Source organism: Corylus avellana, chromosome 2 (assembly GCF_965113065.1).
Source record: "Corylus avellana chromosome 2, dhCorAvel1.hap1.2, whole genome shotgun sequence".
Taxonomy (NCBI): Eukaryota; Viridiplantae; Streptophyta; class Magnoliopsida; order Fagales; family Betulaceae; genus Corylus; species Corylus avellana.
In genome coordinates, this window is record NC_142491.1 from 5,006,675 (window position 1) to 5,029,957 (window position 23,283).

At 36.8% G+C, this 23,283-nt stretch overlaps 2 protein-coding genes and 1 pseudogene across 9 annotated transcripts; all 3 read right to left on the bottom strand.

The window, feature by feature from the left end:
• Positions 1 to 302: 302 nt before the first annotated feature.
• Positions 303 to 838, bottom strand: LOC148587235 (uncharacterized; annotated as a pseudogene). Its single transcript, XR_015911424.1, has 3 exons — positions 749 to 838; positions 598 to 661; positions 303 to 488 (listed from the first exon to the last, which is right to left on the bottom strand). The product of XR_015911424.1 is annotated as an uncharacterized LOC148587235 (transcript).
• On the bottom strand, positions 303 to 7,958 carry LOC132176817 (putative disease resistance RPP13-like protein 1). Of its 5 annotated transcripts, none has more exons than XM_059589029.2 (10): positions 4,776 to 7,958; positions 3,937 to 4,142; positions 3,111 to 3,303; positions 2,807 to 2,912; positions 2,520 to 2,610; positions 1,672 to 1,868; positions 1,433 to 1,545; positions 745 to 929; positions 598 to 661; positions 303 to 488 (listed from the first exon to the last, which is right to left on the bottom strand). In XM_059589029.2, exon 1 carries the CDS (start codon positions 7,838 to 7,840, stop codon positions 5,150 to 5,152), a length of 2,691 nt encoding a protein of 896 aa, XP_059445012.2. In that variant the 5' UTR covers positions 7,841 to 7,958; the 3' UTR covers positions 303 to 488; positions 598 to 661; positions 745 to 929; positions 1,433 to 1,545; positions 1,672 to 1,868; positions 2,520 to 2,610; positions 2,807 to 2,912; positions 3,111 to 3,303; positions 3,937 to 4,142; positions 4,776 to 5,149. The 5 variants fall into 5 exon arrangements, with proteins under 5 accessions (XP_059445012.2, XP_059445011.2, XP_059445008.2 ...); XM_059589028.2 differs by having other exon boundaries at positions 749 to 929; positions 1,643 to 1,868; XM_059589025.2 differs by having other exon boundaries at positions 1,643 to 1,868.
• Positions 7,959 to 12,360: 4,402 nt separating this feature from the next.
• On the bottom strand, positions 12,361 to 15,911 carry LOC132163984 (disease resistance protein RPP13-like). Of its 3 annotated transcripts, none has more exons than XM_059574389.2 (2): positions 12,799 to 15,911; positions 12,361 to 12,685 (listed from the first exon to the last, which is right to left on the bottom strand). In XM_059574389.2, the coding sequence occupies exon 1, from the start codon at positions 15,514 to 15,516 to the stop codon at positions 12,850 to 12,852; it is 2,667 nt and encodes an 888-aa protein (XP_059430372.2). In that variant the 5' UTR covers positions 15,517 to 15,911; the 3' UTR covers positions 12,361 to 12,685; positions 12,799 to 12,849. The 3 variants fall into 3 exon arrangements, with proteins under 3 accessions (XP_059430372.2, XP_088369513.1, XP_059430364.2); XM_088513387.1 differs by having other exon boundaries at positions 12,361 to 12,709; XM_059574381.2 differs by having other exon boundaries at positions 12,783 to 15,911.
• Positions 15,912 to 23,283: the final 7,372 nt, after the last annotated feature.

Here is a 23,283-nt window from a genome sequence, read left to right on the forward strand (position 1 = left end):
AGCAATATGACAAGGCAGAATGGGGGAGTGTTTGCAAATCAAAATGAAAAATATCACATGCCAAAAATATAACAGAGAAGAAACAATAAAGAATTTCATCTAGCAACCTTCCAGGTTCTAACACTACATCAAAGATATTACCAAACACACATACCAAGTTCTGTAAAGTGCAATCCCATCCCATAAGATCGCAAGTTCAGGTGACAGCTCATGGGAGCCAAAAACCTCAAGGTACTCCATTGCCGTTGTTAAAAGCCTATGACTTGCTAAAGTTTCAGCATATGTCTCAACAAGCTTACACAAAGATTTACCCAGTTGCCAAGGCAAGAACAATAGTCTTTTCCACCAAATCCTAATCAAAACCCTAATCAATCTCTCTCTCTGATCACTTTGAAGGCCACTCTCCTTGATCCGCTGTATGCTTCTTGTAGTAGTGCTAGGCGGCTGTGCTAGAGAGCACCGCCAATGTCAAAGCTTGTGCGTGCATCCTAGCCAGAAGAAGTAGACGCATTTTAGTATCTCACACGCAAACTCACATCTCTGTGTTTTTTAGATGAATAGCTCAAGAAGTTCAGGCCTTGAAGAGATGGAAGTTACCTTGCATGAATATGCCTAAGGCTTGGCTTCAGGGGAGATCTTGCACGTGATTCCCAGAGCGCCCCTATAACAGCCATTTCATGATACTAATTATTAGCTACTAGTAAAAAAAACATGAACGTATTAATTGAGAAAGAGGATTACTACCGACTTATGCTGGTCAGCTTGTGCTCTGAGACCCAAGACAGAATTGCTTCCATCTTCTTTTTCTTCTTCTTTTACCAAGTTCTCAGCATACCAGTGAGTAGAATGAGTGGGGTGGAAGTGGGTAAAAGTCTACATGATGAAGCAAATAGGACACAGAGCAAAGTCCATTCCTCTAACTGTGCAAACTGTTCATCGATGATGATTAAAAAGAAAAGGTATAAATAGATTGTAGTAAATGCAGAAACTTCATGATCAATACATGCATTAAACTTTTTGTTGTAATTCAGCGAATCATTTCTTTTTATTCAAATTTTGGTGTTCATATGTGACAACAAAAAACAGCTTAAAAGAGGTCACTAAAAAGACTTTAAACAGCCAAAATTGAAAGGTAAAGCATCTCTGAGTTATTCAAATTAAAACAAAAAAATAATAAAACCGTCTCTCAATACTACCAAGTATTGAACAAAAACAGTCAGCAATAGTCCGTCAATGTCCTGAGAGGTACGTATCTCCACTAACAGCTTCCAAAAACAGCATTTAATTGAGAGCCAATAAAGCTATTCTAGAGAACCAAATTCCTGCGACTGATATCTAGAGAAGCCATTCTTGTTGTGTACACTGAAGAAATGATCTTGTTACAAGAAGAAAAACATTCAAGTAACAAGTTTTTATTCCAGGAATTAGATACCAGAAGGAATCTGCCCTTCTTTACTGCAATTCCACATGCTGCCTTGTCTTGATCATTCACTTTAGTGTACGTATCCAGAATTTGCACTCATCCCAGTTGCTAGCTCTAAGAACCTAAACCAGGCAGAAACAAAAGAAATTAAACAACTAGGACTTATGATCTTGAGTATTGCAACATAAATTAAATTTTATGTATTACAAAAAAGTGTACTTGGATTTGAAGAACAATACTGAAATCACCATTGTCCAAAGCCTGGCAAAGCTGAACAAGCTAATCGATAGCAGTTTTCAATATGTCCTCACTGTGAGCTTTACAAAACAATGCACTAAATTTCCTTGAATTATCTTCTATTTCATGCTTAGCTGAATTTGCATGTGAACCTTCCTATCTTCTGATGTCTAATTGAGAACTCTTGTGATGATAGCTTGTTGGTGGCCTGGGGCAAAGTAAGCACAATCAGGAACAACAACAGCATAAAACAACAAAGTGAATAATAAGTAGCACATAGGGTGAAAAACAATTAATGCAGAAGCAAAATTTTCAATATATGATGGCTCTGCATTTTTCAGTGCAAGAGAAGTTGGCATAAAGGGCCTCGCAACAGGTCTAAGTGGTAACATGCGTGGGAAATTTTGGCTAGCAGAGAAAGAGGAAAGATGTAGATAATAGGGTTTTCCGCATACAAATTGCTAAAATAACTACAAAAGTCATCCATCTTAGAAAGATTTGATGGAAACTGAATTGTAATAAAATTGAATTCTCTTGTGTAATAAATACAAAATCAGATCTCTTAGATCATGTTTGTTGATCTCATTTCAACATCCATAAAGTGAGATTTTACTGCTTTCCAAATATGATTATTCATGGTTGATTGTAGAAACAAGAGAAAAGAAATGCACCAAAAGAAACAAAAAAAAATAAATAAATAGAGATAGCTAAACAGAGATAGCTATGCTGAGCAAAAGTTGTCAGTGTTGTGTAAAAGTGACGGTGTTTTCACATATAGAGCCAAATTATTCAAGAACATGCAAAACACACAAACTCCTGGTTCTAACAGTATATCAAAGGCATTACCAAAAGCACATACCAGGTTTTGTAGACGGCAACATGAGCCCTCAACATCAAAAGTTCAGGTGACAATTCATCTGAGCCCAAGCATTTATAGTACTCCTTTGTTGCTGTTAAAAGCGCTCGACTTGTTAATATTCAGCATATTTCTCAACAGGCTTACACAAAGATGCACTGAATCACTTTTGCCTAGTTTCCTAGGCAAAGACAATAGTCTTTTCCATCAAATTATAATCAAATACCAAAACAATAAGCCTTCTAGCCAGAATATACATGTCTAAATGCATCTCTAAAGTGGTGATTAACCTGAAGAAGATCAACATAGGATTCCCTTTGCGCTAGCAGCCAATGTGTTACAACCGGTCATTAGTATAGAAGCAAGTGTGTCACTGAGCATAGTTCATTCCTCTATCTGCGATAACCGCTCGTCAATAATAATTAAAGAAAAACATAAATAGATTGTAGTAGATGGCATAGCTTCATGATCAATGCATACGTATTATGCGCACATGAAATTATTATGATAGCTACCAGAGAGAGAGAGCCATATTTGCAAGACCCATAATGCAAACATTGCATTGAGCAGAACCAAGGCCGCTTATCTTATCACCTGTTTATAAACTATTATTGTCAAAGCAGGAGAGCTTATAACTTCACAGCATCCTGTTTGGCAGCGAACTGTCAGCAATCATCAGGTCCATTGTTGACCTTGATTTCCAAGAGTCTGCTAACTGGTTGCCTACACATTGGGCATCTGTTTGACTGGAGTGTCAAGACCTTAGCACTGCCACTGCATCCAAAGACTGAAACAAAACAAAATTTAGCCACACCAAGCAAGTAAAAGCTCTTTATGTTCAGATTTTCAAAGCTAAAATAAATTTACAAATTTGTACATAAATGAAGACCAAAAACGGCATAGTTCACCACCCCTTACAGCACATGGGTGATTAATAGAGGATATTCTATTTAGTAGCAAAATTGCTCTGGAGAAAAAGTTGGGGGTGGCAATTGGTTAACAGAAGCAAAATCCACTTCTCCCTGCACCACCTGTGGCCTTGCAAGGGATAGTGCATGTCCATGTCCATGTCCAACTTAAAAACGAAAATGTGACAAATTATTTTCCCCTTAATACCAATAATCTGAATCTGATAGATGATTTTTTTTTTTTTTTCCTGAGGTCTATGATAGATGATGATACTTGCATTATGAATAAGAGAAAGCGTTTCTTTCCAGAATTTGAAGGGCCTAGTATTTGCAATGCTCAGTATCATTTTTCAGCACTTCAAAAACAACTTGAAAGTGATCATAACCCAAATGGTGAGAGAGACCTGTATTTTGATAACAGTTAATTCACGAGATAGATTAACATCTTTTTCTCTGATTTCTTCACACAAATTCAAATGTTCATTAGAGTAAAATATGAAGATTTGAACTACCTTTAGGTAAGATGAAGGCTCATCCAAAAATATTATTGGTCCAATATGCTCTCCCATAAGGATGCACCTCCAACGTGAGTAGTAACTAAAACACCAGCCCCATTTTATTTGCAGATATGCACTATGCAACAGCCCCCTTGTAATCTCCAACAACTAAAGCACGTACGACACCATCATCAAATGTTGAGTTAGCACTCTCAGTGGAGCTGCACAGACGAGATGGTTATAAAAAGAGCTATTACACTGGATTTCACAGTCAATAGAACTGACAATAGAAAAAATGATAGGCGTGGGTAAGGAAAGCTATAAATTCTTATGGCATGCATCAACACCTAAATTACTTCTTAGGATGTATAATTTCTTTCTTCCCTCTGTGAAGAGATCACTGCTCTAAAACTTTAAAATAACTTAATGATTAATTTCTGTTTCAATTCCCAATGAAATTCAAGATTTTTTTTATGCAAAATGATTAGCAAGTAGATCGAAAACTGTTGTTCCGAGAATGAGACGGGATCAGCCGAAAGGGAATTGCACCAAATAAAAGCCAGTTGAGAAGAAGTGAGTAGGAGCCTTTGACCATTTGCAACCAAATCCAAGAGCACACAAGTGGAGTTTGTATTTCATTGTAAATGACTTGCTCTAAAGGCAAACATCGCTTAGAATCCAACAAATTTGGAATCTTCTGAGCTTTTTATTCTTTTTTCGGTTTTTGATGGATTCAATTAGACGAATGACTTCAAATCAAAACAAAATTATTAAACGAAAATAATGGAAGAATAATCAAATGGGCAGAGCATTCTGTTCCATCGAGAAATTAGTTGGTTGAAGAGAGAAAGTACCTTTGTGCCTAAATTAATCCATTTGTGACGGACGTGAGCAATGTTGCAGCATTCTTCTCCTTCTTTACTTTCCCACTCTTTCTCCAACAAAAGACATCTGTAGATATGTAGAGTAGAAAAAGAGAGGCAACTCGTCTTCTGGCATGCACTCGAGCTTAGGGCAATTATGGATGTCCAATTCTTCAAGAGCAGTGAGGTGTTGAAGCCCCTTCTTGTCCAAAGATTTCAAATTTTGAAAGCCATTGATGTGAAGAAGGTAAGTCTGGTAGGCAGCAGCCGCACCTCTGGAAAGGACTCCACATCTTCATATTTGCCAATGACTAACAGACGGGAGGTTTTGCAAACCCCATCCCATCCAGATGATCTTTAACCTCCTAACTTCCCATAGCTTTGGATGGTAAGCTATAATGCATCAAATTGTCAGCGTCACGAATATTAAGTTCGGCTAAAGAAAGAAGATGGACGGGCAAACTTCCTGTTAGCTTAGGACATTCATAAATTTGAAGCTCTCTAAGATTAGGAAAAGCTCCACCTTCGTTTTCAGTGTCAAAAGAAAACCATTCCTCCCACTTCAACATACGTTTGAACTTTAAAACTTTCAAGGCTTCAAATGGCTTAATTGAAGAAGATCCGCTGCCATAAAACTCCTGACCCACTTTAACAACTTCCACGAACCCAACAATAGAGAGGTCCTGCAGAGAGAGCAGTTGCCCAAGTGGTGGCAACTTGCAACATTGGGTACAGTGTTCTAGACGAAGAGATGTTATATTAGAGAATGAAGTATGCCCGACCCAGTTTGGAAAACTTTTACCACCATAGCCATTGATAGCAAGGATTTTCAAGCTTGTATGGGGTTGGAGACAACTAAGTACGATTATTTGACTTTCTGGATCATTAGCATCAACTCTCCACTCCATTACCAACTCTGTAAGATAATTCTCCCTCAAGATCATACACGTAGGAGATTCAACATTTTGTAGCTCTAAAATAGTAAGCGATCCCCGAAGATTCGTAAGTTTTCCTAGCTCTCCAATGCCAGATCTACTGTGTTTTCCAACGATAAATTTAGTTAATGTCTGAAGACAGCTTAGTTCACCCATATTTATCGGCATCTCCATTATCATCTTAGCTTGAGCAAAATCAAGATGACGCAAATTAATGAGTTTATACAAATCTGTTGGAAAGGCAGCAAGATACCAACAATTTGATAAATTCAATGTTTGCAAATTGCACAACTTACATATTGAATCAGGCAACCTTTTAATCCTAGTGTAAGAAATGTCCAAATAACGTAGATATATAAGTTTACCAATTGAATTTGGCAACTCAGTTATGCTCTGATGGTGAGATAGAGACAGCACGCGTAAGGATCTTGAAAATTGGGATACATCCCTATAAATTGCAGACTGAACATCAGAATTTCGAATAAAAGTACGAGAAATGGTGCGCAACCTTTTAGCCCTATGAAAGGTCGCAAACTTCTTAATATGAAATTTTGAATAAAAATACGAAAAATGGCAAGTGTTGCTTGCAATTTCAGGAGAGCAATCATCTTCATGGCTTAAAGTGAATCGTGGAGATATAGACTTTGCTAAATTGTAAACAAGATTAGGCATTATATATGAATTGTGCTTTGATTGTTGGAATAATGATCTTGATACAAGAGCAAAGAAGTGATCATCACCAACTTCTTCCATTGTTTTGTTTTTCGGTTGCAGCAAGAAACCTTCTGCCATCCATAATAAGATTAATTTATCTTTTTCGAAAGCATAATCCCTTGGAAATATAGAGCAGTATGCAAAGCATCGCTTTAGATGTGGTGAAAGATATTTATAACTTAATTTTAGACCAGGAAGGATGCCTGTCTCCTCAATTGGTAAATCCCATAACTCACTTCTCAATACCTTATCCCATTCCTCAACATCTAATTTAGACTGCAAGAGAGCCCCAATCGCCTTGATTGCTAAAGGTAAGCCTTTGCACTTCTCTACGATTTGCCTCCCTATTGCTTCTAGTTCTAGATATGCATTAGAGTTACTATCGTGGAATGCACAGTTTTCAAATAGTGACCAACAATCTTTTTTGGATAACTCCATTATAGAATGAGGTGCACTAGTGGACATGACCGATGCAACCTCATAATCACTTGTTGTTACGATGACCTTACTTCCAGGTGCTCCAGATTTTAAAGCTTTACTGAAGACCTCCCATTTGTCATAACTCTTCTCCCAAACATCGTCTAAAACAAGTAGTAATTTCTTTCCTATTAACGCCTCATTGAGTTTAATTTGAAGTTGATTCAGATTCTTGCTATCATCATTAGCAGATGAACTAACTTCCTCTAGAATTATTTTTGTTAGCTTTAACACGTCAAAATCATCCGAAACACAAACCCATGCTTTAAGGTCAAAATGCTTTTCCACACTGTCTTCTTTGTATACGAGATTAGCAAGGGTGGTTTTGCCAATCCCCCCCATGCCGACTATGGCAATCACACCTATATTTTTGTCATCATCTGAAAGCAACGAATTAATTATCGCCTCCTTCTCAGCATGCCTACCAACAATATTAGATTCATTAACCAAAGAAGTTGTGGGTAGTCTTTCTGATAGATTCCTTCGTCCAACACCTTTACGTAGACCCAAACAACCCAATTGTCTTGCTAAACACTCCAATATGTGAACTGCATATTTGATCTTTCTTTCTACATTCTTGACAAAACGATAAGTAGAGATGGGGTTACGTACCTTACTTCCAAAGGTTCCAAATTCAGCATCCAGCTTCTGTCGCAAGTCTTTGGTAGCAATCTCGTCGCAGATTTCCTCTGCATCACACATAACATCTTCCAGCTTATCAAGCCACTCTTTCACATCAGGCCTTGTAAATCGTTGTTCCTCCGCATCTTCAAGCACTGCATTCACGGACATCAATTGTATCTTCAACTCTTTTAGGAGTTTGTCGCAGAGTTTTTGTCCCTCGAAGAAGTCAACAAATTCGCCAGACGCCATTCTTTTAAAAAACACTTGGAGGATGGGAGAGAGACATATGACTGCAACCCCAGCCATGTTTTCTGCTTTGCAAATCAAAGGAAACGAAGGAAGATAAAATGAGACTGGAATGCAAGCTATCTTAATATCTTTAGCTTTTTACACCGAAGAAAATATATTGGAAACAGCCAACGGGCAATGGACTCACAGGCTGCATTTTTTTTTTTTTTTTTTTTTTTTTCACTCACAGTCTCACAGGCTGCTTGCTCGTGAAAAATAATTTTTTTTCTCAAAAGGTGTTTTATCTTTGTCCGGATTTGATTGCTTTATCTGATCTCTATATTTTTCCGCGGGCATGGCCCCTCCCACTATTATTGTTTTGAAAATATATCCCTTGTGCTGTGCACTTCTTTTTGTAGATTGTCATCTCTCTCTTTTTTCAAGGACAATGTCCTCGAAATTTCTTTCATTCACATTTGGCTTCAAAATTGTAATGATTAATTTGAATGTGATCATCAAGAAGATGGTAATTGATATGTATATGAATTATGATCAATAAATTCAGAATATATTTGGAGAGGCAGAGTTGCCTTTCAAATATTAAAACCCGACTCATAATATATAGCAACCAATATTCTTCTATTAGACTATTACTTTACTAGGCTCAATCCTAACCTCAATCTGTCTTCTGTCCATCTTAATCAATTGAAACAAACTAAAATTAAAATCATCACAATAAGGAATAAGTTTGTAAAAAAAAAATTCAATTAATATAATTAAATTCAACTAGAAATTATAAAATTAGAGTAGCTAAAGTTTGCATCAATTTTTTTGGTATAGAGAAAACAAAAATAAAAATAAACACTTCATAAAGGACCCTTGAACTACCGCACGTTTTCCTGAATTTCAAAAACTCTTAATTTTATCCTCCAAACTTTCAATTTGATACAATTTACCCTATCCATCAATTTTTTCTAGTAAAACTCATAAAAAACAAAATTACCTTTGATTTTCTTAAAAAAAAAAAAAAAAAAAAAAAAAAAAAAAAAAAGGTCACAAGGTGGCCCAACCGTGGCCCCGCGGGTCACCTTGTGATTTTTTTTTTTTTTTTTTAGTAATTTCATTAAAGACCCCTGAACTTCCACCCAATTTGACAAACATCCAAAACTTCAAAATTTCTACATTTAGTCCCATGAACTTTCAATTGCAATCAATTTGGACCATTCGTCAGATTTTAAACATTAAATGACGTTTATATCCCTACTTTTATAAAATTCCAACTTTACCTATAATTTCAAAACTTTTTTTAATACTATAGTTACAGCTCAATTCATAGTAATTAAGTGCAATACTTGTTGTCTTTTTTGGGTAATAATTAGTTGAGATTCGCTGCAATCTTCTCTCTCCCCACCATCTTCTCTCTTCTTTTTTTTTTTTTTTTTTTTTTGTAACAAACCACTTTATAGAAAAAAAACCAACAAAACACAAACCCTTATAAAGAAGGACAAGAAGGGGGTGGATTCTTTCCACTACAGATGGGAATAGAAGGGGGGGGGTTGGGGGAGAATAAGGAGAGAATGCAGCCCGAGAGAACTCTTGCCGCGGCCCTATATGCCATATAATAGGCGCAGAAGTTTGTATTTCTGTTAACTTTTTTAGCCTCCAAATAGAGGAGGCAGGAAAAAGTGATAAAGTTTCAAAAATTACATGTTCAATATGCCAATCCAAAGCATTAGATGGATTCTGTAAAGATAAAATAACAATAGATCGAGGAGCCCCCTTCTAGAATGAACTTGTCAAGGTGCAAGGAAGCTGTCAGGAAACCAGCCAAGAGAGCTGCTTGAGCTTCTTCGGACAACAAGTAGGCCTAACTTGGGAGAAGATTTTGATGATCTGGCTTTTGAAGTCTCTGCAAACAGTTGCTTGAATAGAGAAGTTATCTCTAATGGCTGTATCAAAATTTACCTTGAAGTAATCTATAGGAGGAGGAGACCATAGCTCTAGCTCTGATTGGATGTGACTTTGAAGTCCAGGCTCCATCTCTCTCTTTTAACATCTTGATTTGTTTCAAAAAATAAATAAATAAATACCAGAGAGAGAAGATGGTGGGGAGATGGATGGGAGAATGCAAAAAAGCATTTGCCTAATTAATAACTCATTTTGGCTGCATATTTAATGATTAGCTAAAAACGAAATAATAATAATAATAATAACAATAATAATAATTAAAGATCAATAGATAGAAGTTTCTTAGTTCTTACCATAGTCCATAGTCCTGTACGTCAGAAATCTGATTGAAGGAGCTACAAGAAATAGGAAAAAAAAAATGAATATATATAATTAATAAAATTGCATAAACAAATATCACCGAGGGCCATGCTTAAGAAGAAAATGATTGAGATCAACCAAAATTTAACATCATTGTAAAGAGGTTGCCTTGGCCAATTCTTTCATCGAGGACCAAGTCTTACATTTTTGATGTTTATACAATAAATGGAATTTTCAATATGTGTTTGCGTTTAATAGTATATATATTGTCACATCATTTAAATTTTAAATTACATCATAACATCAACATGTATATTATTAAATTAATAAAAATTAATATGTATCATACAATACACATTTGCCTACCAAAATGGCATTTACCAGCTCGTTGACTCCAAGTCAACTTTCAAGCTTTCTTTGTCAGATATCAATGGCGTGGAAAAATCAGTTTCCTGGTATATATCTTTTTTCTCTGTTCAATTTGATTCAATCAACACCATGTGGCCGGAGTCCACCCATGCATGCACTTGGCCGGATTCATTCGATCAATGGAATCCAAATTAAGCTCACATACTTTTTGTATTTTCTCTTCTCTTTCTACGCAAAAGTTGGTCTATCTCTATTGGTGATTTGAAGATTCCTTGCGGATGGCCCATTCCTTTGTCCGGTTTTGGTTGCTTTATTTTATCTCTGTATTTTCACTTGAATATGGGCCTCTCTACAATTATTCATCTTCTTTTTTTAGATTGTCATCTCTCCTTTTTCAAAGACAAATGTCCTTCTATTTCCTACTATTATCATTTGGTTGCTTTATCTCTGTATTTTCACGAGGACGTGGGCGTGGGCGGCCTCTCCCACCATTATTGATCTGAAAATTAATATATCCATTGTGCTGTGCATTTCTTTTTGCAAATTGCAATCTCTCTTTTTTTCAAAGGTACATTTGGCTCCTTTCTTTGGGCATTAACCTGTAGATTGTAATGATTAATTTGCATGTGATATATGTAGAGAGGCAGAGTACGTAGCCTTTCAAAGATTAAAACCCGACTCATAATATTTAGCAACCAATATTCTTCTATCAGACTATTATTATTACTAGGCTCAATCCTAACCTCAATCGTTCTTCAATCCATCTTAATCAATTGAAATAAACCACAAATAAAAACATCACAATAAGGAATAAGTTTGTAAAACATATTTAATATATATAGTTCAATTCAACCAGAAATAATAAAATTGGAGTAGCTAAGATTTCATCTATTTTTTGGTATAGACACGTACAGTAGAAAACAAATATAAATTAAACTTGTTGTTTTCCATCAAAATTATTCTTGACTACTAGTTAGCTAGGTATGAGATTGGTGAAATTAGGAAAATAAAATAAATAAAAAAGATAATCCTGTGAGTTTTATGACCTATTTTTCCTCTCTTTCTGATATCGATCACAAGTTTCCCACACATCGCCTGTTACCACTCAACCTGTTTCAAGGCTCTTTATAATAGCTTGATTGGCTTTCACATAAATTCTGTTTTTCGGCCATTGAATTATACTGCCTAGGTGATTTTTCATTATAAATTATACGTATGGAAACAAATATTTTTACATGTTTAAATTTTTATGGATTAAAATAAAACAAAGTGTCTTATGATAGTTTTTTTTTTTTTTTGTAATTTATACATTCATGCAATGTTTTGTATCACTATTTTTAGTAATGTATTGGTTTTTAACTTTAAATGTTTTTTATTTAAAGATATGATATATATTTTTTATACGTCTTTTTTAACATATAATGAAAAGTACAATGAAAATGCGTTTAAATTTTAAAACTAAATTATAATAAAGAATCTCGCGGGTATACGTATATAAAAGACAAGCAAGAATTAAAGAATAACGGTTACATTAAAGAGAAAAATATCAATAAGAGAATAACGTACGGTTAACGTTTCCTTTGTTTGCAGTGAGTGCGAACGTTTCCTTTGCTGCATTGAACGTTTCAGAACAAATAACTGGAAAATTGAAACCACCTACCACGAAACAAAGACCTTTCCCCCAAAATCCATGATGGAGAGTGCTATTCAATTTCACGCACGTAACTCATAATAGCAATTGAACAGGACAATCGCATAAGAGCAATATATATATAGAAAGAAACACCATTTTAGTTTCCGTTGAGGTTCTCCGTTATCAAGTAATAAATTAATGTAATGCTCTGAAAAATTAATTGACTAATAATTAATTCATCAATATGCCTCTCCGTCTAATTCTCCAAAGAACTGCATGAGATACTCAGTTCTATATTTCCATGAATGAATGACAAACAGAGTTAACTAAAAGCATCACAACATATATATAGCATAACATAAGTCAAACATGGTCATCAAATGTGGTGGTCTAGGACCGACCATCAAGTCAAATATATAAATATTACAACCCCCAAGTAAAATCTTCAAACTCCAGACATATATATAATGAAAGCCCAAATAAACATCAAATACCAAGGTCACATTTGGTTCATCAGTATCCCACAAGCGCTTCATTAATTTACTCGAGATCAAACTCGATCGATCCTCAAACATAATCTTGATTATATATATCCTCCACGTACATGAATATACCATAATGCAGGCCGGGTTCTCCATCATCTAACTGATTAACTATAAAAAAACGTACACATGTTCCTAATTACATTAGGAAAGATAGAAGTGTAAAAAGGGACAAATTCGAATGAGAATAGAAAATAAAATTACTTACAGGGAATGAGAAATACCGGCATGATATTGCTGGCTCTCGATCTGGATGACGTCACCAAGTCAATGAGTCAGTCAGGTATAGGAGGTTGGATCAGTAGCTTAAACCCAACCTCCTTCTGCAACTCCCGAAGCATCTTTGCCCAGCCTGAACTTCGTATCGCCTCCACATCTCGCAAAGTGGTCAAACTCCATAGTTCCGGTGGGCTAATCAATTCATTGCACTCGATGATAATCAAACGTATAAGGCTTGGCATTGCACCTTTCTCCTGTATCCATTCTTTAATTTTCATTTGATTCAATTTGAGGACGTGGAGTTGAGGAAACGAATCAGCAATGACGCGGATACTAATATCATGCTGAGTTTCTAAGGCACGATTTGGCTTATAACCTCTACCTTCTAGTTTCAGTATCCGAAGATGGGGAAGCTTTCCCAGCATTGTCAGGCCGCCGCCGACTTCTAACTCAACACTCTTTAAGGTTAGCTTGGTGATTGTCGATGGAAATAAATTCGGATCGGTAGGAAGCATGCAACAATCCTCAATTCTCAAGATTTCAAGATGATTTAAAGAGCGGAGGCATGGAAATACATTGGGGGCCTGCCACACGTAGTCAAATGAACACCACTCAAATTGTATTTTTAATTTCCTAACATTAGGAAACTTGCCCAGTACGACCGGGAAACTTTTCTTTTGACGATCATACAGAAGAAATGCTATGGAAAGGACTTCGAGCTTCCCTAGAGCTTCCTTCGAATCCCAAGGTGACGACAATCTTTTTTTCCTGATGAAAGGTAACGGCAATCTATCGGACAGGTACAGATTCCTTAAACGTTTTAGCCTAAATATCCCGTTCGGCAAACAAGATCTGTCTGTAAGAGAGCCCTTTACGTAAAGGGTCTCAAGATTCGTAAGGTTGCCAATGCAATCTGGAAAAACACTCAGAGAATTACTGAATTCCATCCTCAAGTACCTCAAATGGATCAATTTTGCTAAGCTTTTGGGCATGGCTGGGATTCGCAGAATCTCAAAATTAAGCACCCGAACTAATTTGAAGTTTTTGTGGACCCAAGTCCAGGCATCTTCGTCAGAAAAACCATCATTGCCAAAGAAGAACAAAGAACGGGCATATATTGAGATAGAGGGGTTTGAAGACATGCATACACGAGTACTACTGCCATCAGTACCAAGGATGGATAGTCTACGGGAATTGTTTGTGGAGAAATTGTTACGTGATTGAACCTCAAGAAACTTCTCTTCCGCACTTTCTTTTATGCAGAGGTCTCGCAGAAGATCATGGATACGGCATGTCTTTATTCCTCTGTCTATTCTCCTACTAGCCACTTGGATCAAACTTCGATCTACGAGCTCCTCCAAGTAGCCTTCAGCAACATCCTCGATGTTTCGATTGTCATTGTGTTGTATGAAGCCCTCCGCTACCCACAGCTGCATTAATCGCCTTACTGGGATCTCAATGTCTTCTGGAAATATACCAAAATACAAAAAACATGGTTTCAAGCACATGGGTAGATCAGTGTAGCTCAAGAATAGTATTTTTGGACATATATCATCATCACGAGCAAGGAAAGTTGTTACATGACCAACATATTTCGACCATATGTGGAATGACTTCTCCTTGTTTGTTAAAATGCCAGCTAATACTACAATTGAAAGGGGTAAACCTCGACAACCTTTTGCGATTTGTCTTCCCGGAATTTCTAATTCCACAGGACATGTTTTCCCTCGAAACACCTTTTTCTTAAAAAGTTCCCAACTGTCCTCTTCGTTAAGAAATGGGAGATCGTAAGGAAGAGTATGGCTTACATGCAATGCCACTTTTTTTATACGACTGGTAATCAATATTCTGCTTCCCTTGGAGTTATCAGGAAATGCATTTCTTATCTTATCCCAATCCTCAGTTGTCCAAATATCGTCCATGACTATTAGGTACCTCTCTTCTTTCAAGTATTCGAACAACTCCTTTATTAATTCATCCTCACTCATGCCTTCAAGTTTCCTTCTCAACCCATCTGGTATTTGCATCTGCTTTAAAATTTGAAGCAACAAATCTCTAGCTCTGAAATCTTGAGATGCATATACCCATGCACGGCAGTTAAAGTGACTCATGACGCCAATTTTATTATTATAGACTTTCTTGGCGAGAGTGGTCTTGCCTAGCCCACCCATACCGATTATTGAAATGACATCAAGCTTGCGATCCCCATGAGTAAGTTGCTTCACCAATATCGCTGAGTCATCAACGAAGCCCACCACGTCATCTTCCTCGACTTGTCTCCTATGTCTGTGCAATGTTTCATCCTCCGCATCAACACTAGCTTCAGCTCCTTCAATGCCGTACCTTTCTCTATTGTTGAAGATCTGGCTGATTGTATCATTGATGCCTACTATCTTCGTTCCAACATTTCGAATCCTCTTTGCGTGAGAAGGGATATCAAGCATCCTCCCTATCGTGCTCCTCTTCCTGTATTCTGTGACCTCTAGGATGAATGTGTCGATAACATCTTCAGCCTCGTAAGCCGCCTCCCTGATTTGTCCGACTACCTCCTTCACCATTTCATCGTTCCGTTTTCCCAATGAGTTCTTCAGGAAGATATTTATCATTCTGAGCTCCCTAATAAGTGATTTGACTCTATCCTCCACTCCAGCAAGGAAATTTGCTTCGTCTATGAGTAGATTGGGCAAGTATCCTAGGAGGAAAGCGACAACACTGTCGGCCATGTTTGCTTATCTTCTCTCCCTTAAAAAATCTTCTACAAACTCACAAACTTGTCTGCATTTCTTTGTGTATGTGGATGGCATTCTACATCTGTTTGGTTACTGAGAATTACGTTGGAATGAAAACAAAATCGTTTGACTTATACTGGCACTTGGTTCAAGAATGAAAAAGAAATGGTGCGTGGTCGTTGTTTTCTGGGTTCGGAAGGAAATGGAAATGAAAATGTATAAGTCGATCTGAGAGGAAGAAAATGAGAAAGAAATAAATCATACAGATCTGAGAGGGCAGAGGCGCTGGTTGAGGAAAAAAATTGGAGAAGATGATCAGAAGGAATTGCAAGATTGACAAGCCCAAGGGTGACAAGCGGTAAGTCCCGTGAGATGAAAATGAGAGAACAAATGAGTGGGTTTGCTTTGTTTAAGAGATCCGGTGTTTTAGTGTACATGATATTTGTTTGGCAAATCCCACTCCCCTCTTCTTCCTTTATTTTTATTTCTAAAATAAAAATAAAAATAAAAATGAGTGGGTTTGCTCTGTTGCTAAAAACTGACCCGATGCTATTCTTCAAAAATTCAATTTATAACGTTTTTATTTTTTATATCACATCAATTATTTTTTATTACTATTTAAATTAAAAAATTACTATAAAACAAAAATTTTCACTTTTTTATACTAAATATATATTTTTTACATTTTTTTCACATAAATCAATTTTTACAATTAAAAAAATAAGTAAAAAAAAAAAATTAGGCATTACAAAACATAGCCCAAAGGAGATGATGGTGGGGTGCATAGGGCTGTTAAGAGAGCAAGCCGCTCGCGAGCGAGCTAGAACTCGACTCGTGCTCGACTCGAATATTAAATGAAGCGTTTCGTGAATATGAATCCTAGCTCAAATATTAAACAAAGCTAGCTCGGCTCGACTCGGCTAAGCTCGTGAGCAACTCATATAAGGCTCGAATTTGTAGTTATTCATATAATTCCTCATATTAATATTAAGAATTAATGATTTTTTTTTCCTAATAGCATCATTTTATTATAAAATTATGCATATCCTCTTTCTTCGAAACCAAGTGCCTTATTGTATTGACTCGGGCTCCATATACCGCTAGCCAGACTAAGCAAATGCGCATATGCAAGCTGGTTTCTTAAGTCGTTTAAGAATACTTGAAGTTTAAATTTATAATAAAAAAAATTAATTAATAAATTAAATTAATTAAATTAAATATAAGAGCTAGCTCATGAACTGGCTCGGCTCGGCTCGACTTATTATGAGCTCGAGCTCGAGCTCGAGTAAAATTTAAACAAGCCGAGCCCAAACAAGGGAAGCTTGTTCAAGCTCGGCTCGTTTACACCCCTCCGTGCATATCTACATCAATTTAGTTGGCCAAGTTTATGAAATAATTGTGCAAGTGGACATGACAGGTCGTGAACGGATCCGGCTTGCATCCGGTAGTGAAAAACGGTACCGTTTTCAACTAAACGGTAGCCTAAAATAAAATGGAGTGCCCGATTGGCCAAGGGGTAGCCGGCCACCCCATTTTTGGCTATGGGCGTGGTTGGAGCCACCTCCCATGGCCGGTCTGGGGATGGCTCTAAACTTGCTGCAAACTCACTGAAGTCCGACGAACTTGATGCGAAGTTTGGCAACCCTGTGGCGAGATTGATGAACTTGAGCTGAGCCTGCGAGGCCACTGGACGATGCTCACTGTGGAGTTTGTCACTCAATGGTGGAGATTGGAGCTCGCTGCTCGCGTAGTTGCTTGCGAAATTGCGAGCAGAAACTGCTAGATCGTGGGCGAAGGCCATTGGTTCGCTGGCGGGATGATGTTCGCTAAAGACATTGCCTTGTTTAAAAGCTTGGAAATAGGCAAAGTGTTCCGTTTTTATCGCCAAATTCATCAAACTCGTCGTCGATCCTAATTGTCGGAGTGGTTTGAATCACCATCCCCCTCGTGGGAAAGAACCGCCGTATCCTCCATAACAATAGCAACCTCTTCTTTGCCGCCAACGTCATACTCGATATCGAGTTCATCCACCTTTTTTTTTTTTTTTTTTTTTTACCTTTTGGGGGTGGTCCGAGGCCATGGGGGTGGCTCTAGCCAACCTTGGCCAAAAATATTTTGTTTTAGTTTTTTTAATATTTTTAGCTTTTTAATATTTTTTTATATATATAATTTTTAAGTTTTAATGAACTTTTTATTATTAGTTTTTTAAACCTAATTTTTAACTGAGCAAAACGTTACCGTTTAGTGGAAAACAGTACCGTTTTCCACTACCACATGCATGCGGTAGTTTTCACTAGGGGTGTCAACTCGGTCCCGGTTCTCGGTTATTGGCCAAAATTGGGAATCGAAACCGGGGTACCTCGGTTATTGATTTTGGGAAACCGGAACCAAGTAACCAGTTCCCGGTTAACCGGTTATACAATAACTGGCCAGTTTTTGTTTGTACCCGGTTATTCGGTTTTTTTTTTTTAAAAAAAAAAAAAAAAAAATTGTATTTTGAGCTTATTTTAGGTATTGAGCTTAAAATAAACCAATTTTTTGCACACAATTGATCCATTTATAAATACAGAAATAAATATAAAAGCAACCAAAGCTGGATAAAGGAATGGCCGAGTAGGCCATTCGCAAGGTGTCTTCAAATCACCCAACTTACTATCAAGAGTAGTTGTTCAATGGCCCAAGAAAATCTCGAAAGTGGTTAGGCATGTATTAGGGTATGGGTTCGAATTTTCGCAATGGAGAATGCCCACATATGTCTGATTAGTATTAGCTACCTTGGTTTCCCTTGATGCCCTAATAGGGCTGGGTCAGACTATGGCTCAATAGGCCTGGGTATCGGTCAAAACGGTTCGATTTTGTCTCTTATCGGTTATTAACCGATAATTTTCGGTTAAACGGTTTATTAACCGATACCGGGCCAATAAGAATTTTAACTGAAATTATCGGTTATAATGGTACACGGTTAAACGGTTCAGTTATAACCGGCTTAACCGTGGGCTTTATATTGATTTATTTTGTTAGGCCAAAATAAGTTTTTTTTTTTACTTTTGAGAGTCCAAATACTTTTTGTTGGGCTAAAATAACTTATTAAAATTGAGTTGTTTTAGGGTCCAAATACTTTTTGTTGGGACCCAAATATTTGTTTTTTAGGCTAAAAAGCTTCAAGCTTTTTTATATTGATCTACCACAACTTTTTTTTTTTATATATATTATAAAAAACATTTTTCCAAAGCAAATGGATTAATTAACATAATGAATGCTAATTAGAGTAAGAAAACTAGTTAATGAAAAATGTTTTTACCAAAGGCAAAGAAATCTCATCCAATGCCATCACTAAAAAAAAATCAAACATACCCAAACCCAAATTAAGATAAGGTTACATAGGTATATATATAATCCCAAAACTACATCGTTTTGGCATCCCTACTTAACGGTTTATACCGGTTAAACGATTAACTGATATGAAATTTCTAACCGGACCGATAAGCATACCAGTATAAAAAATTTAACCGATAAGAATATTGATATATCAGTTACGGTTAATATCGGTTCGGTCGAAACTGGCACACAGTCGATAATCAGTAACCGGTTAATTTGCCCACCCCTATGGCTTAGTCAGACTTGATGAAGCACTTGTAATTCCCACCGTTTAGACCCTTCATGTGTAGCTCCCAACAGATAAGTATTACTATGATCATGCCTAGCTAAAATAGCCACAATTAATATCGTCGGCCTATCTTTTGATTAAAAAAGAGATAACCCAAATTTTTGCGCAGAATAAGAAAAGAGAAAAGACAAAAAGAGATAAATCAACTTTTGCGTAGAGAAAGAGAAGAGAAACGACATGATCAAATGAAGCCGGCCAAGTGTGGTGGACTCCACACCGTGTTGATGGAATCAAATTGATTAGAGAAAAAAGGGATCAGGATCCCCAGCAATGGCTGGAGAATTGCTGATGGGTTTTTTTATTAATCTGAACCATTAGATTTCATCCAATGGTATAAATCTCGCCACGTGTCCCATTTCAAAAAATATAATAAAATGTTATATATATTTTAAAAAATAAATATAAAATAAAACAATAAAAAAATAATTTAATAATATGGGTGGCTGGCCACCCCAGTTTTCCCCATAGGAGGTGGCCGGCCACCCCAGCCCAGCCATGGGGGTGGCCGAAGCCACCCCCCAAGGGCCGATTGGGGGTGGCCGGCGCCACCCCCATGGCCCTAGGGAGTGGTTCGGCCACCCCCTAGGCCAAACCCAAAACCAAATATTTTTGGGTTTGGCCCTAGGGGGGTGGCTCGGCCACCCCCCAAGGGCCGGTTGTGGGTGGCCGGCGCCACCCCCATGGGCCATGGCCCTAGGGGGTGGCTTGGCCACCCCCTAGAGCCAAACCCAAAAATATTTGGTTCTGGGTTTAGCTTAGGGAGTGGCCGAACCACCCCCTAGGGCCATGGGGGTGGCCGAAGTCACCCCACAAGGGCCGGTTGGGGGTGGCCGGCGCCACCCCCATGGCCCTAGGGAGTGGTTCGGCCACCCCCTAGGCCAAACCCAAAACCAAATATTTTTGGGTTTGGCCCTAGGGGGGTGGCTCGCCCCCCGTCCCCGTCCCCCCCCCCCCCCCCCCCCCCCCTTAGGGCCATGGGGGTGGCTTCGGTCACCCCCCAAGGGCTGGTTGGGGGTGGCTGGCGCCACCCCCATGGCCCATGGCCCTAGAGCCACCCCCCTAGGGCCAAACCCAAAAACAAATTTTTTTGGGTTTGGCTCTAGGGGGTGGCCGAATCACCCCCTAGGACCATGGGAATGGTGCTAGGCACCCCCAACCGGCCCTTGGGGGGGGGGGGGGGTGGGGGGCTTCGGCCACCCCCATGGCTGGGCTGGGGTGGCCGGCCACCCCCTATGGGAGAAAATGGGGTGGCCAACTATCCTCTATTATTAAATTAATTTTTTATTATTTTATTTTATATTTATTTTTTAAAATATATATAATATTTTATTATATTTTATGAAATGGGACACATGGCAAGATTTAGACCGTTGGATGAAATCCAACAATCCAGATTAACAAAAAAAACTCATCAGCAATTCCCCATTGGGGATCCTGATCCAGAAAAAAGATACCAAGAAACAGATTTTTCCACACCATTAATATCTGAGAAAGAAAGCTTGAAAGTTGACTTCGAGTCAACCGGCTGGTAAGTGCCACTCATCTCAAAGTGGGCTTCTTTATTACTGGTAGGCAAATGTATACTGTATGATATAGATTAAATTTTATTAATTTAATAATATACATGTTAATGTTGTTACGTCATTTAAAATTTAAATGATGTGATAATATATATACTATTAATGTTAAAACGTCCAAAATGATGTGGTTTAATATTAAAAGGGTCCAAAGTGAGAGAAAACCAAAGTTCAGGAGGTCTAAGTGAGAGTTTTAGAAATTCATGAAGGGTTTTTCAAATCAGCTTGAAATTCAGGAGGGTTTTCTAAAGTTTCCCTTAAAAATTATTATAAAAAAAAATAGATCACAAGGTGACCCACGGTTAGGCTACCTTGTGACCCTTTTTTTTTTTCCTTTTTTTTTTCAATTTTTTCAATGATTTTTTTTTAAAAAATCGAAGGGTAATTTTGTTTTTTAGGGGTTTTAACAACAAAAAAATGACGGAGAAGTAAATTGCATCAAATTGAAAGTTCGAGGGATGGAATTGAGAGTTTTAAAAATTTAGCCCGTCTTCTCAAAAGTCAAAATGCACGGTAGTTAAAAAGTCCTTTATGAAGTTTTCATTTTTATTTTTGTTTTCTCTGTACCAAAAAAATAGATGCAAACTTTAGTTACTCTAATTTTATAATTTCTGGTTGAATTTAATTATATTATTTGAATTTGTTTTTAAAACTTATTCCTTATTTTAAGGATGTTAATTTTAGTTTATTTCAATTGATTAAGATGGATCGAAGAAAGATTGAGGTTAGGATTGAGCCTAGTAATAGTAATAGTCTAATAGAAGAATATTGATTGCTATATATTATGAGTCGGGTTTTAATATTTGAAAGGCTACTCTGCCTCTCTAAATTTATTCTGAATTTATTGATCATAATTCATATACATATCAATTATCATCTTCTTGATGATCACATTCAAATAAATCATTACAATCTTGAAGCCAAATTTGAATGAAAGAAATTTCAATGATGTTGCCTTTGGAAAAAAAAAAAAAAAAAAGAGATGGCAATCTAAAAAATAAGTGCACAGTACAATGGATATATTTTCAGAACAATAATAGTGGGAGAGGCCCACCCCGCTGGAAAATACAGAAATAAGATAAAGCAATCAAATCCGGACATTTTTAATTATAGGGATCATGATCTTCCTACACCTATCAGCTTGATTAATGTGGCGTCTTTCAGATAAAATAAAAGAAAAATGGGCTCCATTAATTATGAAAAATTCTAAGTGCTCTTATATTATTCTCTTCTAAATAGATATTAAAATCCAAGTAAGAGAAATAAGTTTTTAAAGTAAGATCATATTCCTACTTTTAGAGGAAAAGATGGTACGTAGGTATATTTTTCTATATTAAATAAATAAAAAAAAGAAATGTGATCACCTTTGTCTTGGTCATGGGTGGCTCTGTGGCTTTCTCAATTGACTAGGGGTAGTCGGCCGCCACCCCAAACAGATAAGGTTGGCCACTTTACACCTTAGCTGGGCCACCCCTCTCCTCTACTGAGACCACTTTTTTCTTTATTTTTGTACTTTCTTAAAAAAAAAAAATAAAAAAAAAAATGTCTAATACTTGTGTCTTTGGAAAAACAATACAAACAATTTTACAACTTACAGGATTGAGTCAATTTGGTCGGTAAAGATTACGTGTCAATGGCTAAGTTTATGAGTCAGATTAGTAGGTGCTTGTTAGCTGTCTGAAAGCATGAATTAAGTTATATTGTTATTATTTTTTATTTTTTTCCTTTTGTTGGGCGGCTTGACTTGAAATTTCAGCCCCTTTTCTTTTTTGTAATCCCCATCAGCAATTTTCTGTTACAAGAAAAAATTAAATAAGTTATCAAATATTTCCTTGTATCTTTCATTAGCAGCACTGAGTGGTTGAGCTTTTTGCTCCAAAATAGAATGGTATCTTGCAGCAATATTCTTATTAACTTAAAAAAAAAAAAAATAATAATAATAAAATGCTTATTATCTTTCTTTCTTTTTCTTTTTTTTTTCTTTTTTTTAATTTCACCAATCTCATACCTAACTAGTAGTCAAGAATAATTTTGATGGAAAACAACAAGTTTTATACTTGTTTTCTACTGTAGAGTCTCTTTGAGATTGCGTTTGAAGGGTCTAAAAGTATTTTTAACACTCAAAAGGTCCGTTTAAAGAAAAAAGTACTCGTTTGATAAAAAAAAAAGTAAACGCACTTTTAAGGGTCCAAAAAGCCTAAAAATGGTCAAAACACACTTTTAACACAAATTTAAAAATGAAGCTTATATTTGAGAACACATTTTATTAAACTAGGTTGAGTAACTATAAGAAATTTCTATCCCAACAGCAAAGCGGGTAAAACATCTATAATCACTATAACCAGTAAACCCTTGCCTACTATTTTTGTGTATTTTTTGTACTGTAATTTTCATTCTGGGTGTCTTGTTGAAGAGCCTATCTCTTTTTGGGTGTTTTAATCCGTCAACCCATCTCTCATTTGCTTAGAAAATAAAAAATAAACATCCATTCAAAGCAGGTCATACCAGCTTCCCCAC